Raw genomic sequence first — 16,923 nt, forward strand, 5'->3', positions numbered from 1 at the left:
AATACACACGTTCATGGGCTGTGTACCTAAACAGCACTCCAGAACCATACCCCCCCTTCATGAAATTCGTGCCGACAAGCCCTTCCCCGACTGCTTCATGAAGGTAACATTGAGGGCGCTATTCACTGTGCAACCGCCAGAGAAGTTCGCCTGCATCTCCTTAGTATAACGTACAAGCTGTAATCACCTCAAAGATTCAGCGTCGCAAAGATTCAATGTCATAAACAAAACAAACCAAACCAAAACAAAACCAAACAAAACCAAACAAAACAAACCAAAACAAAACCAAACCAAGCCAAACCAAACCAAGCCAAGCCAAGCCAAGCCAAACCAATATTCATGTCATAACCACCAAAATTCCGATATTTGATATAAATCTTACTAGTCCTTAAAGTGAGCAGGCCCGCCGTTGTATAAACCTTCCAGACCAAAACGCCAACTATAGAGTATTCTACTAACACGGCATGGTTTTTACTTCAATTCAGTGTCTCTCTGCCCAGTATTTGATTTCGATTGATTTGACCGAAGTCGAATATGTTTTTATCTATCTTGTCCGAAAGATGGCCGAATTTATATCGTTTCAATATGACAACAGAGGTATCTGAAGAAATCCTCGATATAGGAAAACACCCCATATTATGCGTCGTAATCAGTGTTAAAATAGAATTTGACAGCATTGAAAAAGTTGAAGTGTATTATGGGAAGATGGATTTATTAGAAACCCATGAGAGATGTGTTTACATGCCAACACATTGTGTGCGACTTTCTACTCTTCAATTTAGGAAAACCTTCTGAGAGTCAGTTTGCTAGTTTGTTTCATTAAAAGTGCACTAAGTTTTCCATGCCTTTCCGAGCATCGTTGAGACTCTCTTGCTGTTATGTCACTTGAGTTGAGGAAGACACTGTGAACCCAGAACGTGCTCAGTGAAAACATTTAGGAAATGCACGAGTCAGGTGTCATGTAACGAAATAATAAGACACCATGAAAGAAATTGATGCAATACACAATTTGGGTAAAATTTAAGCTGAACCTTCTGGCGTCACTCTAAGATAAGTATGATAAACGACAAAATGAATATGAAATTAAACGGGACAGAGTAATGCATTTTCAAGGTCTGTATTATCCCTAAAAGAGCTGTTGGCTTTCGATCGGACCATCTTTTTGCTGGGGGAAGGCCGGGGTGAATTTCTCCGTCAAGAACTCAACTGTTCCATGCCTGGTATGTGTGTTATGAAATATATCTTTACCTAACAAGTACATCTGATAAGGTTTGGTTCTATCTGACTTTGGGATTAGCTGTTATCGTCATTTGAAGTTCGTGGCCTCGAGCCTGTCGGCCCACGAGCATTGAGCACGCCAATCAGAGAGGTTGACGTTTTTGGCTGACCTGAAAAATGACCGTTTCTCGAGAACGGAACGTCCACTACTAATTGAATACCTCATTAAAAGAAAGGCCCAATTCCATCATTTTGGCCTATGGGAGTTAATTGATTTTCTTTGCAACTCCTTCAAAAAGATTCAATTTTTCTTTTGAACTCAAACAGGTTTTGTTGGAGTTGGGCCCTTCTTTTAGTTAGGTATTCAATTATTTATGCAATTTGGGTAAAATCGAGAGATGTAACTGGAAAACTTCCCGAGAGCTTAGCGGGGAGAAAATGCATTGTGAAAAATGCCGGGGAGGACTTCAAATTCCGCCTCGGCTCTTTTAGGGTTGAAAGTGAATTACACGGAATGTTCACTTCGAAAGGTGCACTTAAAAAAGACTCACACATCAGGGTACGACCATGCACTTTTGCAGCGTCCACTTCTCTCCTTTTGAAACTTTTTTACTCACAACAGAGCAAATGAGCCATTACTTTATTGGTCATAATCATTGGCAACCAGTTACTACCAGGTATACAGCGGAATGGTAATTACCCCTTCGAACAGTTGCCACTGAGTAAAAAGTTCCGCTTAACAGCGCCACCAATCTGGTTCTCGATGACCCGAATAATTGGACCACACGCCAGTGAAATCATTTTTCATTTAGTTCCCTCATGCGTCTGCCTACCCAGCACGGTTCTCATTACCAAGTGACGAAAGGAGCAGGGTAGCGCGCCTTCTCTCTCCCTCGCTTAACATTATTGACCTCTCTGCGGCACAAAGGCGATCGATGCCGGGCCGTGAAAGCCACTTATGCCCCGGCCAAGGTGTTCAGAGCTGAGTCGGTAAAAGATGCCATCCGTTACGTAAGGAAGACCCTCCACCGATACATCAATGGCATTCTCTCCGCAATCTCCGACCGGGGCTGGCAGCGGAGAGGAAGACACACACATCCAGTTAAAGCAATCAGTGCTTAAAATCTAAGTGCCCGTCTGGGCGGTGCTGTAATGACTATCGAGCGTTCGCATCTGTCGAGGCATTTCTTCAGGAGAGCTTGGCACTAGACCGTCCGTTCCCATTCATTTCCGCTACGGAGCATCTCGCACCACGCGAGGTCCAGCGCATCGCCCGTGATAACCCACCTTTCCTCGGCCCCAGAAGAGGAAAGAAGCCACGCCAACCAGTGAAACAAAACCAGGAACTAGAAATTTAGACCAAAGACCGGTTGTTTTGTAGGCCGGGATTGCAGATCAGCGAGCCCGGTTCGACCAGAATCATGGGGCGAATGACGAGACTTGCCCCCTTCACCCTTGCCGCACTGTTCCTGGCAGCAACAACATGCATCCACGGTAAGATTCAATCACATTATCATACGCACGACACCTGTGTCTTTCCATAGGGTACACTATCTTGACATTGTCTATTCGCGCGACTATAATTTGGTCGAGTAAACGGAGCGCAATCGTGCCGTATTCTACATCATTCGGTCTGTAGGCGTTTTTCTTTGGGTAGCAGCGGGTGTTTTCTAAAACGTTCTTGTTCTATTCTTTACAATATCCAAACTAGTAAGTAATAATTTAGAAATACGGCATTAATGATTACGTTCAGGCAGTCTTAAGGTGTTAGCCTTTGTCACAGCAATAAACGCAAAACAAGCAGTCTGTGTTCATTTTTTGTTCTCCCCCAAAACAACATTATAATGATTAGCGGAATTTAAAACCAAAACTCAACCCCCCCAAAATCATTATTGCCCAAAGCAATTTGATCATTGGCATTATCATTGCTACCTTTTTACATTAACATGTCAACATGTCTCATTCACGTTTGGTGCACTAATTCCGAATTCCACCACATGCACGTCCACCTTCCGTCCCTCACCTGAAATAATTTTTGCCTGTGTGGCGTTTATATGTACGAAATCGACCAGCGTGCGGTGGGCACGGGCATATAATAAGTACATGGCAGGAGATTTGATTTTGATGGTTCGTTGTCGTCGCTCGCTGCACGCACGCGAATGGATAATGATGTCATCTGGCATGTCGTAGGTATCATCGCTGACCCACATTAATACGATGGCGGGGCCAGGGCCGAAGGGGATTCCCTGTGAATGACCATGTCAGGCGGACGATTATATCGGGCGTTGCGTACGCCGTCAAATGCACATTTTCAAACCGAATTCGAACTGCAGTATGAAGCAAGGATTCACAGGGATTCGTGCACGGGGCGTTTTCCCCCATAATAAAGCAGTCTAATAATTATATTCGACGAAATAATGGATGGCGCACGACAAACGGGAGACCAGTCTGATTAATGCCGATGGAATATGGCATGTGCCGAATCCCACAGCCGGTGGAGAGATGTGCGATTTCATCGGTTTCATTATGCATGCGGCATTATGCCACACCAAAAGTGCATTAGCCCCGAGAAAGATTAGCAGGCGACACGCTCACAAGAAAACGACTCTTCATTAAAGGTAGCAGTGTGATCAACGCCGTGCACGAAAAAAAACATGTCGAAACAGTTGTCCTATGTGCTTTTCGTTCATAGAATTGCCAGAACGATTACAATCTAACAAATAGGTGAAAATGTTGGCTGCAAAATATTTCGGGCTGCCTGGCGGACGCCAACAATTATTAGCCGAAATGGCAACGTCCGAGTAGATTTTACTCCTTTGTGAATTCTTCACGAGATTGTACGCAATTAGACGGGCGGTGAGAATAGCGTCTGGAGACGAGGCTAGCTCCTAATGACGTTGACAGTGATGTCCGTGATGACGGCAAAGTTATTGAATATTTACGACCACGAAGACAATTCTGACAGTTACGGTGCTTGTTCAAACATCTCGAGTGCATAGAAACCAATTTTGATAAGATGACTGCCAAACCGGTTTTGATTAAGATAATTTCAAATCACAACGCACAGGGTTTAGTGCATGGTTTCTTGTCTATATTAACAGCTTACAAAATGTCTATTTTGATCTGCGTTGGAAATGTTGTGATTATGAGCTAGCCATTGAGAGAAAACAAAGAGAACCCCCCCTTTGAGTAACGTGTGCAAAAAATAGGATCTTCAGTTGATAGTTTTTTTTACTACAACCGACAGCAAATACACCGTATTCCGCATCGCGTAAACATACACACAACCACTGGGTTAGAAAATGTCTAAATGCTCGCTCGAGTGCGAACAAAGATGATGTACCAATATTGGTTGTAATTATGCATAAGTCAGTGGAGATCGTTTGAGCGAGGATTTCTCGGTAAGGTGGGCCATTCCCCTCAGGTGTATTCGGGTTATTTCCGCACTGACGGCAGTGACCGCTCGAAATTTATTAAAGGTGTGCGCTATCTGTACTATAGGGGCATTCTCTTCTAAAAGTGTCGCAAGGTGATTACTTTTTTAACCCCAATGAATGAGTTTTTCCGAGAAAGAAAGACAATGGTATGAGGTGCATATTTTTTTTATCCCCCGGAACGAATGAGTTCGAAGACAATCGAAGAAAGAAACGGAAGTTGTGGACATTGTTTGATTTGATAAAATCATCCTAATGAAAAAAGCCTCTAAATCTGTGAATGAAAACAAACATAGAACGAAAAGCAAGGACGCAAAATTTGAGGGAGGTAGATCTCAGCAATGCAGAACACATATTATGATACACCATAACATCTTCATGACTTATTATGAGCAAACGATGAGGGCGTGGCGGACTTTTTGAGGGGGGGTGCACAAACCCTGCCACCCATTAGAATCTCCTCGCCCCCCCTCGATGCGTCACTAGTTGTAACAACACTGGCGCATCTAGGATTTGTCGTGGTGGGGGGGGGTCGGAATTAAACCCTCCCCCAAATAGGGCTTATGATACTCGAACCCCCGCACGGTTTACGCAACAGGAATTAGGATGTAAGGCTGATGTACAAAAGAAATATAGCAGTTTAAGAAGTAGGTGCATGTTGTATCTTCCTTTTTCAGAAAGTTAAAAACATGAAAACCTTGAGGGAAGGCCCCCCGAATGGGCGTGGCGGAGTTTTTTCTATCCACACTCTTGCTATCACAAAACAATGGATGCACAAACCGCCTGGCAAAGCTCTGTTAATTGGTAGAGGACGGTGTTTTAGATTCAAGGAAAAAGTGAAACATGATACCACTTCCCGTTATTCACAAATTGAATTTTAAGACTAAAAAAAGGATCCGTCTTGGAAAAAAACACACTCACGAAGATTTGAAAGAGGAAAATTCTCGGCAAGAAGTTACCGAGCATGGTATTTTTTTTTCAGACTGGGATTTGATCCCTTCTCACGCCCCCACGTTACTGATGTTCACGCAGACTTGTTACTTGGATTTAGTACACGTTTTGTATACCGCACACAGGCAGTGGCAAAAATGGGGCCATGCGATCAAGACTGTGGAGGAAGGACAACCTGTAAAGTGACCCCCCCACCCCCCAACACAGGCCGTTGACCCTCGCTAGCATAAAAGGGAGGGAGAGGAGGCTTTGAGCGGTAATAAAACAAGAAAATGCATGTCATACTATGTCGCTGAAGGATAGAAGCATACATTGTAGCTTGCAAGCATATGATAAAGTGTTCTTTGAAAGTGGCTCTTGAGCAGTTTCGACAATTAAACCTGACATTGGCAAACATTTGTTGGCATGGCTACAGTTTTTATAGTCGGAACTGTATTGCTAATGTCCCCCGACAATGACCTTTCTCGGCATACTCAGCAGCCTAATCGCGTTAATTCGTGCATGGAGACGGTCACACTTCTCTTTCCCGGAGGCTGTGCCGAAGATGTCTGGTGTTTTTCGAAACACTAGCAGTCAGTGTTTCTCTTGTCTTACATGTGCTTCTACACTTTTTATGGAGTGTTTTAATGAAATATTATATTGATACCAGATGTTCCCGTCTTGAGGTATCGTTTTTTTAGCACCATGGAGAAAGCGCATCAGCCACAATCTTCGTACTTCTGAACACGGTGCAATTCGTGGTCTTTTTTTAGCTTCAATGGAAAATTAAAGCAAAAAGTTGCCCCTGCGCCAACTTTATACGTAGATGCGCTCACATTTTGCTTGAATGCTAACACTCGTCGGGATGGGTTAGCATGTGTGCAGTGCATGCGATTTGATAGGTAGACCTAGCCAACATAAACAGCCAAGACAAATTGAATCATGACATGCGTTCGGTGACTGAGTCCATAGCTTGGCAGTGTGTGCGGAATCCTGATTATGATGGTCCCCTACTGCCCCAGTTGGCAGGCCTGATTCGCCCGATCCCAGCCGATATAATTTTATAAACCATCGGGTGGTGACGATGACTGGTTCTCGCTGAACTAAACGAATCGCTCGTGTCTTCCTACACGTTAGTGTATGCCGTATTAAACGTCCATATTTTGTGTTTGAGCAATATCATTTGCTTAGAATTTGGGATCATTCTTATACGTAGTCATTTATGGCGGTCTGGCCTGAACTTATGTAATTGCTTTTAGCAATACACGGTTGCCATGATGTGGTCCCTCGCGCTGTGCGCAAAGGAGTTGAAACCCCAAAGGAAACAAAACTAGATCACCTAACCAAGATATAACACGACCAATTCATATGAAAATGGGCTGGGACGGCATTTTCACGAAGCCTGAAGGACGAACAAGCGATGGACTCCGTATGGCGAATCATCGGTCAAAAATGACATCGTAAGAGATATCACGGGATCTGTTCTCGCCCACTGAAATACCGTAATGATAGTATAACACCGTTCGTTGGTCCATTCTCATCAGGGCAGTCTATGGAGCCTCAGGAGTACGAGCTGGTAACCCACCTGCTGCAGGATTACTTCCCGCTGGTCCGGCCGGTGGCCAACCATCGTGACGTCATCGACGTCTTCATGGACATGACTTTGGTAGAAATTGTCAATATGGTGAGCATCCCGTTACTGATATTCTGTCAACCTGACATTAATGTCGAATTTCATGTTTCTCATGGACCCGACGGGGATCTGTCCACATCTGTTGTATCTCACCCAGACCTAATTGGCTGGTTCCTAACAATCAATGTGAATGCATAAGAACTCATGACGTACACAATTGAGCTCGTTTCCAATGTTAGCACGGTCTACATGGGTTTAGTGTTTCAACAAAACGGGACAAAAATCAAAGTCATAGTCAAGTAGTTCTGTATTTTGAGATAAACAGTGGTGGAATTAAAGAGACTATTATTTACGACATCGGCATGTTTTAAAACATGGACGTCTTATAACCATTGCACTATGCAAATTACAAAGTCAGTAGCCTAGCCAGGTTAGACATTTCAAGAGTCAAATTGGAACAGCATATGAGCTATACATCAAGGCGGAGAAAATATATGTTTAAATGCAAAACCCGGACGATAAATGATAATTGAATACAGTGCCTATACTCTTACAGAATATTTAAAAACGACTGTTATCATTTACTAGTGTCTTAATAACCAGACAGGGCCAAAAATCTGTTTTTTTCAAGAGCAACACAAAACGTGGCTACGCACATGTGCCCAGTTGTCCAGGTTTAATATACCCAGCTTGTTTGGGGTCACCTGGCCAACTCGAATCCTGCATGCTTACCAGCGGATACAACAGACAAGCGCCGCGCCGCCAATGATGATATTTCTTGCTTCGGGGATGGGATTCGACCCAGGCAACTGACCACTGAAAGCTCAGTAGCGGAGTGACAGTGGTTGTACCAGTAATTAGGACGTTACGGTTTTGGGTCCCTCGCGGTCGAGCTTGCAATTTTCCGTTACCAGTTTCTGAGTATACAGCTCTTCTTTACATATCGCATCGAGGGCAAAACTCACTGTTAATCTTTCTCATCCCTCAGTCGAGTTTCAAGGTCAAAGGTCGCAGTCGCTCAAGGGAAATGCTTTTCGTTTCCCACAGTGCAAATGCATGGGCATGAACGGGCACTTTAAGATTGCACATACCTTTAAATCATGTTTTTAGAGGCATGAACTCGAAATCAGATAAAGGTTAAAGCCTCTTGAAGAAGTCTAGCTCGAAGACCCGTATGCTTGCCCAAATCAATAACGTCAAAATGTGTCTCGTCGCATTTACAACAACTTGTTAAGCTGTACGGTCTTTCTGCATCATCTGTGTCATTCCCTCCGGATGCAGCGTGTAAACCGATCGATTTTTTTCCTCTCTACGAATTGTACACCATATTTCTTCGGGTAGAAGGAATCAATGGACTATTTCGTTAGTCAGATGCTGATTTTTTTCCCTTTGGCTTCTTTGGGTGTTTATTTATTGAGCGAGAATGATATTTCAAAAGGACATATTTTGAGCAATATTAATTTCCCAGTACATTGGCATTACACACTACAAAAAGGGTGCATGAAAAATGCACCAATGCTTTCATATGTTCCTTCAGAAATATTTGTAGCTCAGGTTCTTAGTGAAATTTGTCTCCTTCAAATATGGGCGATTCACAATAGTGCGCCTCCAAGAGCCTGCAACGAGTGGGCCAACACAACGTGCGAAATCTGTCGACCTTTTCTAAACGCGCATTGGGTCGACAGATTTCGCACACTGTGATAGCTCAACGCGTCGCAAACTCTTGGAGGCGCACTATTGTGAAACGCCCGTATAAAGCGCGGCTGGTTGTGATGTAATTACGTGGCTTTTCCTTTTCTTTTTCAGGACGAGGAAAACCAGATCATGGTGACCAGCGTGAGGATGTATCAAGTACGTTTGGCATAGGTTGAAAGTTTGAAATTTGAGAAAAAAGTTAAACCATAATGCCCAATCAATTCCTGACACAGAGGCGAAAGTGACTTTCATTGTTAAGAAAAAGATTCAATAGTGTTTCGCAAGATAATTCCGAGGATCTTCAACCATTTTTGCCTGTTGGTTTAACCCTCTTCTTAAATGCCCATTTGAACCAATTACAATTTCCGACGGTAGACGTCCGACATTCAACACGCGACGGCCGACGTTTGGAGTAGCGCAGAATGATTTCATACACTATTGGTCTAATTTTAATTTTTGGTGTTGACTAACCAATATTTTGTGGATTTTTTCTCTGAGTGAATTACCCCCAAACAATTTGTTTGAATTGCTCCTTCAACCACTCAGCTCTAGCCCTCGTAAAGATGCAGCCCCATTTTGGGGGGGTTAAGTCTCAACAATATCCATATTAAAGAAGACCTCAGACCTTGGAATCCGTAGCATTCACAGTCCATAATCACACAAGCATTTGACAGTTATTGGTATAGGCGATGTATTCATGGTAATTAGTGAGAAACAATGCTCTCTGCTAGGTTGTGCTTTAGCGACCCCTAATCAGAAACTTGTTTGTGACGTCATAGTAATAACCATGCAGGAACATGACTAAGGTTGTCCAGGACCTGAAACAGTTACGTCATCGGACAGCAATACGATGCTGCTCTCTCTTTTCACATTCTTGCAAGAAGGAAATATCTCTCTTGAATCGCTGCATGTTAAACCAAAAATATTTGCTTGAGAGAAGGCAAGAAATGTAGTCTACTCATTTGGCGACACTTTGAACCGCCACTGAACCAACTTCAACTTTGGCCTTTCATTTTGGTCGGGACAATGACGTCACACAGTGACAAAGGTATAACTGAAGCCGGGAAAACGCCCAACCAACGGTTACTTCTTATTCCTTTCAGCAATGGAGAGATGTGAACCTTCAGTGGGACCCCAAGAACTTTTACAATATCACCCAGATCACTCTTCCGTCTACAGCTATCTGGAAACCCGACATCGTTTTATATAATAAGTAAGACTTTATTTATTTATTTAAAAAAACAGAATTCGTGGCTGGGCACGGTGTCAGCAACAGCATATTTGAAATTGTATAGGGTTACAGAAGTTGCTTCCATTTTAAAATCAACTTACAAAAAGCTGTATTTTTATCCCTACCGGAAAAGTATGAAAAGGCAAAGGTGCCATGTAAGACTCTCGCTTTGTACAGCAATGTTCTTTCCCCCTCTTGAAACGGAAAACAAAAAGTAACATAGAACTTGCTCGGACGCATTGTTTTATCCACCAGGGAGGTGGCAAATGTTGTTATTTATTTTATTTGTAGAAATTGAAAGCATTAATTTCTATGCCACGCTCATATAGCACCTAATAGTTTGTAAAGGGCAAGAATTCTTTACCGGATGAAAATCCTGGATAATCGTTTACAAAACAAAAATCCCTTTTCCTGCCCTGGATTCAAAACCTGGACACGCCACTACTAAAAAGATTTGGATTTTAGTCAGAATGAGAGACACTAAAAAACAGCCAAATGGATAAACCAAACAGAGTTCCTGAAACAAGCAGAATATAAAAGTTTGTGAAGAACATGTACAGACGTTGGACGCTGATTCAGCGTGCGAGTGTCACGGGCACGCGGCCAATAGCCTGGCTTACTTCTCAAACCAATAGTCCGTCGAAAAAAAATCATGTCATGTCTTACTCCCCAAAAAGCATAAATCATCCCATCTCGGCGCCTTGTGAGTGCGGTGGGTATGATCGAAATTAGAGGCAAGGCTCTGGACCCAGCACAACTCAACAAACACACGGCCCATCAGGAATCGAACCCGGGGGCCACAGTCATCTATAGTCACCTGCCCTCTGCTCAAGCAGAGCGGATGACTTACCACTAGACACTGGCGAAAAAAATAACATCCCTATTCAAAATTCCATCACCAAGTGGTACAATATTTTGAACCCACAGCGCCAACGACAACCTTGAGGGCGGTATCCGACAGACACGCGCCCTAGTTGATTCCGACGGTACGGTCACGTGGAAGACACTGGCCATTCTCATGAGCGCCTGCGAGATGAACCCGCTCTTCTTCCCCTTCGACATCCAGAACTGCTCGCTCAAGTTCGGCTCCTGGACCTTTCACGGGGATCAGATCAACCTGCAGCTGAATGTCACATCGGCTGACACCTCAATGTTCCAAGTCAATGGAGAATGGGACTTGATCGGTGAGTAAATTGGCTCCGTCGTGCGATAAACCTGGGTTGAACGTCATTAGTAAGTACATGTATTCAGTCACAGCCAGTTAACGTTGGATTTTTTTACCTGTAAAAGCTGCCAAATCTTCAACCTTGCAATTGCGCTTTGATCCAACTATAAGCACATCACAACGCGTTAATACGTCATCCACGGAAATGAAAAAAGGAACGAGTGTACGTACATGTGCTCAGTAGAATAAATAAGGAAAATTATGTGTGTTAACACGTCATCCGGTGTCAAGTGGTAAAGGGTCTCTGCAGGGTATTTCTATTTTTACTACAGCCGTTGAAAATGCACCTTTGTGTGTTCAGTAATTTGTTTTAAACATATCTGGTGCCTTTTCGGCTTATGCTAATACGAATTTCTACAATTATGAGCAAGTATTTGATGTATTTCCATATAGAGAAAACTTCAATTTTGCATTTGTTCACAAAAACTGCTGTAATTTTTGATGGTTTGTTGCTCTAAACATTTTTAACCTCGACATTAATCTTTCTCAGAAATGTTTTCAGTGAGCAAGTATTGGGTTCAAAATTTGAACAGAAAAACCTACAATGAGCTGCTCTTTCCCTGATTGAAGTCATAGAAACAGTGTCCTTTGGTGTCCAGAAAATTAAAGACACTTTCGAACCTTCAGAAAAATGTACTTTTAAATACACTTTAAGCCTCAAAGATGTTTATCTTTTAGATATAATTATGTTTAACAATGCATTATGTTTAAAACGCGAGCGAACCAGCAACACTTTGTTGTTTGGACAAGTAAAACGCCAGTGGATCCTCGTCCCTTTTACAAATTTGATGACTGTTTAGGGGGATTACCCAAGAGGCACAGTAGGCATTCTGTTTTGTTTGGGCATTCGAGGGAGGTCGGGGCCAAGGGAAAAATGAAGGCCTACAAAAATAGTAAAGTGTGCCATGAAACACAAATACCTACGCAATTTAGCGTTTCTACATGAATTTTGATTGAAGTTTAGCTTTAATGAAGCTACTGCATAGCTTTATTCAGCTTGTAGCATGTAAATGCAGAATGAGGCTCCAGCGCTAACCAATCATAGGAAATTGGTGGTGATGCCTACAGGTCAGAGTATAGGGTCTACAGATCTCTGGCGCCTGAGGCCTATGGAACTCTTCATTAAAGCCTGCTCTGAATTCCGATTCCCAGATAACTGCTGTGTTGGTTGTTAGTTGTGTGTTAGTTCTGTCCCCAGACAAGGCACCTGACCTTTCTGTTGTATTTTGATATTACTGAATCCTTTCGATACTTCGTACCCTTTAACTTAATGATAAAACTTTACACACATGAGGCAAACTCCAATGGTATCAAGAACGCTGTTAATGTTAGAACATGATTGAGTTTAACAATATAGCGAATGACCACGCGGTTTGTGTGCTTTTCTAGAAGATGAGAGTTAAGGCCATTGTTTGTTTTGAATGTTTGGATGCCTGTTGCAAATTGATTTTAATTCAACAGTGGAAATTATGGATGACTCTCATCTGGAATTCTTGGTATACAAATATAACATGGTTTATAGTTAGGGTAGATAGTTAAAGCTACTTCCAAGCCTAAGGGGGTACTGAACAAGGGCTCTACGAGGTACATGTAGTTGAAATTAGGTTAACTAAATTCCCCTCGTGAAGCACGTGATGATGAATGGACCACTGAGCCTAATTCGGCTCTTGATCATGAATATGTATGTTATGGTAATTCAAAATATCTGCTGCCTGCCCATCCATTGTCTCTTCCACCTAGGAATGCCTGCCACCCGCGAGGTCAGCTACTACCCGTGCTGTCCCGAGCACGCCTACCCGATCGTCACCTTCTACGTGCTACTGGAACGCCGCTCCCTGTTCTACATGGTCAACCTGGTGCTGCCCTGCGTGCTGATCGCCTCCATTGTGCTGTTGGGCTTTTTCCTGCCGTCCGACGCGGGCGAGAAGATCACGCTGACCATCACCATCCTGCTGGCGTTGACAGTGTTCTTGCTGCTGGTGTCCGAGACTATCCCGCCGACGTCCGAGGTCATTCCCCTGATCGGTGAGTGGGGAATTCGAGCACTGAACAGGGTCAAACTGCAAATACACATACCCCGGAATTGGGACCCAGTTCAGGGGGATAATATTAATTTCTTTTGGTCGACCGTTTTGTTTGTTGACAGTAATCCTTACTATAAAAGTGGGATTAACAAAATCTAATTTCGTGCAGTTGCAGCTGTCAAGCTCCCTTGGTAAGATTTGTTTTAGCTTGCATCAGAGGGGAAAAAGGAACTCCTGTTTATTATTCCAGTTAGTGTAACACCCTGATGGAAATTAGACATTTTGCGAGCGAAAAATGGATGTCGTCTCTGACGACGTGACTCTAATTTTGTCAAGTTGGGTAACATGTGGTTTGAAAAATGGCCCTTAGCCTATCTGGGAAGGATTATGGAACTGAAAACGAAATTATTAGACATTTATGATTTCTCCGTCTTCTAATAGTTTCCCTTCAATCTGGATGAAAAACTGGATGAAAAATTGGTTGAGAAAACAAAATCTGCCTCGGAATTCAAGTCGACACTTTCCAAAGAATATTTTTATTCCATTTTCCATTTGAAGGGCAATTCTACGCCTCTATCATCGTGTTGGTCGGCATATGTGCTGCCCTCACTGTTATTGTTTTAAGCATCCATCATCGGGGGGATAGCACGCACGTCCCCCGCTGGGTCCACACTCTCTTCCTGGTCAAGCTGGCCACCTTGCTCCGAGTCCGCAACCAGATCTCACAATCGTCCATGGAGTTGGAACTGCACGGGCCGTCCGAGGCGGACGTGAGTAGTGTGTCGCCGCGAGGGGGCGTCCTCAACCCGATCTTTGAAGGGGACGACGGCATCGAGGAGCAACACCAGCAGCAGGACGACGGTGCCGAGCGTAGACGGAGCCTCGCGGAGAAAGAAGGATCGGCGATGGAGCGACAGCTCTCCACGGGGGGAGACAGCAGTATCATCGAGCAATACATCACGTCCATTTCCAAGAACGTTTCGTATTTTGTGCGGCAAGGGCGCGAAGAGGACAAGAGCCAGAAGATTGCCACAGAGTGGCAGGAGGTCGCCATGGTGCTGGATCGGCTATTCATGGTCGTCTTCACGTTTCTCATCGCGTTGGTGGCTCTGTCCACACTGCTTGCTGCTGCTTTGCGGGTTCCTCTATTGTAGCGGGAAAAGGTCTTCCTTCACCCCATAAACTTGTCTTTCTTCATGGTGCCCTTTTCATTTTGAGACAATTTGCAGAACGTAATAGTAATTGCACGCTGACAAAAACAGAGAAGTTTATTTCAATATGTAGCCGTTATCCGGAGGTCCTACACTATCAGACGAGATGTCATACTACGACTCAAAGCAGGCTCGCGCTGCCCCGTCTCAGCTCATTCTCATTTGCTGACGCAACTGACGAAAAATTCCCGCCTTTTTTCCAGACGCTGTCAATCTGTATTTGATAAATACTTCTCGTTAACATTATACACTGACTTAACCCGTCCTGGTTTGGCAGTACGTTCCTTTTTTCAGTGGCAGGTACATGTATACATGTTAAGTACTGTACTATGCTTGACGTTGATGTAGTCTTTTTCATACACTTGTTAGCAGTTGACTGCATTTGTGAGTGTCGAATCATTTTCGTTTGATTGATTGTTAGATGTAGGGGCAGGTCCTCGCTCATTGGCTTTTCCCGTAATTAAAAATTAATATGAGCAGTACTGAATAACGATAATTTAATGATATTTTAATCACAGTTAGCTTACCATTATGTTACAGGATATTAACCCAAATAATATTAGTTATTATTCAAAATACAGAAACACTGCTCGCATGAGAGAAAACAGCTCCCGTTGAGCTGGTAACGGCTGACTACTTTTAATAACAAACTAATGTGAAGGTAGAACCGTGCAAGGTCAGCATTCCTGCGCTCGCTGGAGGGCCACCGCAAAATCTACCCGACGGTGCTCAATCGAGGTAATCGTCATCACGCGCTCGGAGATGATGGGTGCAAGCGAACGCCACTTATAGAAAAGGTGCAGTTGGATAGCTGCAGATCAAGGTGGTGGGAGATCCAACGAAAATATTCTCAGGAGACACAACGTGACGTTGCAGGTGTAAGAACGATGTCACAGACGCACCAGAAATGGATCAATTTCTGCTTGTAAATGAACTTGACAAAAATTGATGGGGGAGGGGGTTAAAAGTTGAACCACTGTGATACACTTAAACACTGTCTTCAGATTGTAAGAGCATGGAAATTTGCCTATACAACTAAAAAGTCTTCAAAGATGTACGTTGCATCCGTTTTAAAGTGTTTAGCTATACATCATAGATCAATTATTTAAATATTTATTATGTAAAAAATTACTCAAGTGTATAAAAATATGTGTTTTCTGTATGTTCGTTTGTTTGTTTTACGTGAACGTTGTTGACTGTCATTCTGTTTTATCGAACCTATATCTTTTTATTGTATCAATGTAAAGAAAAATTATCTAACTGTTGTTATATATGTACTTTGTGAAATGTTTACAGAGATTATATGAAAAACTAAATATGAAGAGTTTGAAATTAATGTTGAGTATTGTGTGATTACAAAGGAGTTGAGAAAAGGATCAGGACTTTCTTCAACCTAACCCCCCCCAAAAAAAACCCCAGATATCTGAGAACCGACACCAGGTTAGCAACACATGATAGAGGGACGGGCGGTATGGAGTTCAACAGTGTCTTTTATTATTCACCTTGATTTTGTTCGTAGTTTAACTAATTCTGGTGTAGGGAAACCGCGGGGTCCCTGGGTGCCTTCAGGTTTGTGTTGGAAGTCGGGTTGTCAATGCTACCCCGCGCGCCCCAACTAAATATTACAGTCCGATAAGAAACAACTACAACAGCGCGCGTATGCCAAAATTTAGATGACAAGTCTCTTTGTCGTGGGCGAGCTGATTTGATCTTAGTCGATCCATGATACCCACTTAATATTTCTGTTGTCGGATATGACGGCCACGACAAGAGGGCGCTGTGCATTCGCGTTTTATACACACCCATTTTCAATGTTTGACACCAAACAACACTAAGTGGTTGAGAATGCATCAAAAACCTCAATTCCAGAGAAAAAATGCAAACAAATTGTCTAATGGCTGTATATGGAGAGAAAATGCTCAAGGTCAGCCAATAGCAAATGTGCACAAACTACTGCAGACTGCCTATATACACTAACTAGTGCAAATACAATGTGCAGTAAGCAGCTGAAAATTACACTTTTCACATGAGCAGCTTCAACTACCTGTTCCTATGGGGAGGGTTACCCAGGCTAGAACAATGCCAACTGCTCAGGCCAAGTGCACGAAAGACATAAAATTTTGGCCATGCTTTGACATGAAAGCTCACCGTAGACATTACTCCAGTTGACAGGCTCCAGCCCAGGAGTTGAAAACATGAGCCCAAAATAGGCCACTTCCAACACAAGAGTGGAATCAATCACCAAAGAAAGTGTTTCGAGAAATTTGAGTCACCTGTGCATATCCACGGCTTGGTCAGTTACATTGGTCCCCATCTGGCTGT

The 16,923-nt window shown here is 43.2% G+C and overlaps 1 protein-coding gene across 1 annotated transcript; it reads left to right on the top strand.

The window, feature by feature from the left end:
- Positions 1 to 1,805: 1,805 nt before the first annotated feature.
- LOC110989948 (neuronal acetylcholine receptor subunit alpha-10-like) lies at positions 1,806 to 15,927 on the top strand. The gene is made up of 7 exons (XM_022254674.2): positions 1,806 to 2,712; positions 7,127 to 7,266; positions 9,022 to 9,066; positions 10,014 to 10,123; positions 11,069 to 11,325; positions 13,107 to 13,391; positions 13,949 to 15,927. Exons 1-7 carry the CDS (start codon positions 2,640 to 2,642, stop codon positions 14,542 to 14,544), a joined length of 1,506 nt encoding a protein of 501 aa, XP_022110366.1. The 5' UTR covers positions 1,806 to 2,639; the 3' UTR covers positions 14,545 to 15,927.
- The last annotated feature ends 996 nt before the right edge of the window (positions 15,928 to 16,923 follow it).

This window comes from Acanthaster planci, linkage group LG05, assembly GCF_054643075.1.
Source record: "Acanthaster planci isolate LZ-2023a linkage group LG05, COTS_SCS, whole genome shotgun sequence".
Classification (NCBI taxonomy): domain Eukaryota; kingdom Metazoa; phylum Echinodermata; class Asteroidea; order Valvatida; family Acanthasteridae; genus Acanthaster; species Acanthaster planci.

What these genes read in the sequence shown, in the direction of transcription:
- LOC110989948 (XM_022254674.2), top strand. Translation starts at nt 2,640, where the DNA reads ATGGGGCGAATGACGAGACTTGCCCCCTTCACCCTTGCCGCACTGTTC. An exon ending in AGCAACAACATGCATCCACG is followed by an intron (nt 2,713 to 7,126) that starts GTAAGATTCAAT and finishes CATTCTCATCAG; the next exon opens with GGCAGTCTATGGAGCCTCAG. An exon ending in CGAGGTCATTCCCCTGATCG is followed by an intron (nt 13,392 to 13,948) that starts GTGAGTGGGGAA and finishes TTCCATTTGAAG; the next exon opens with GGCAATTCTACGCCTCTATC.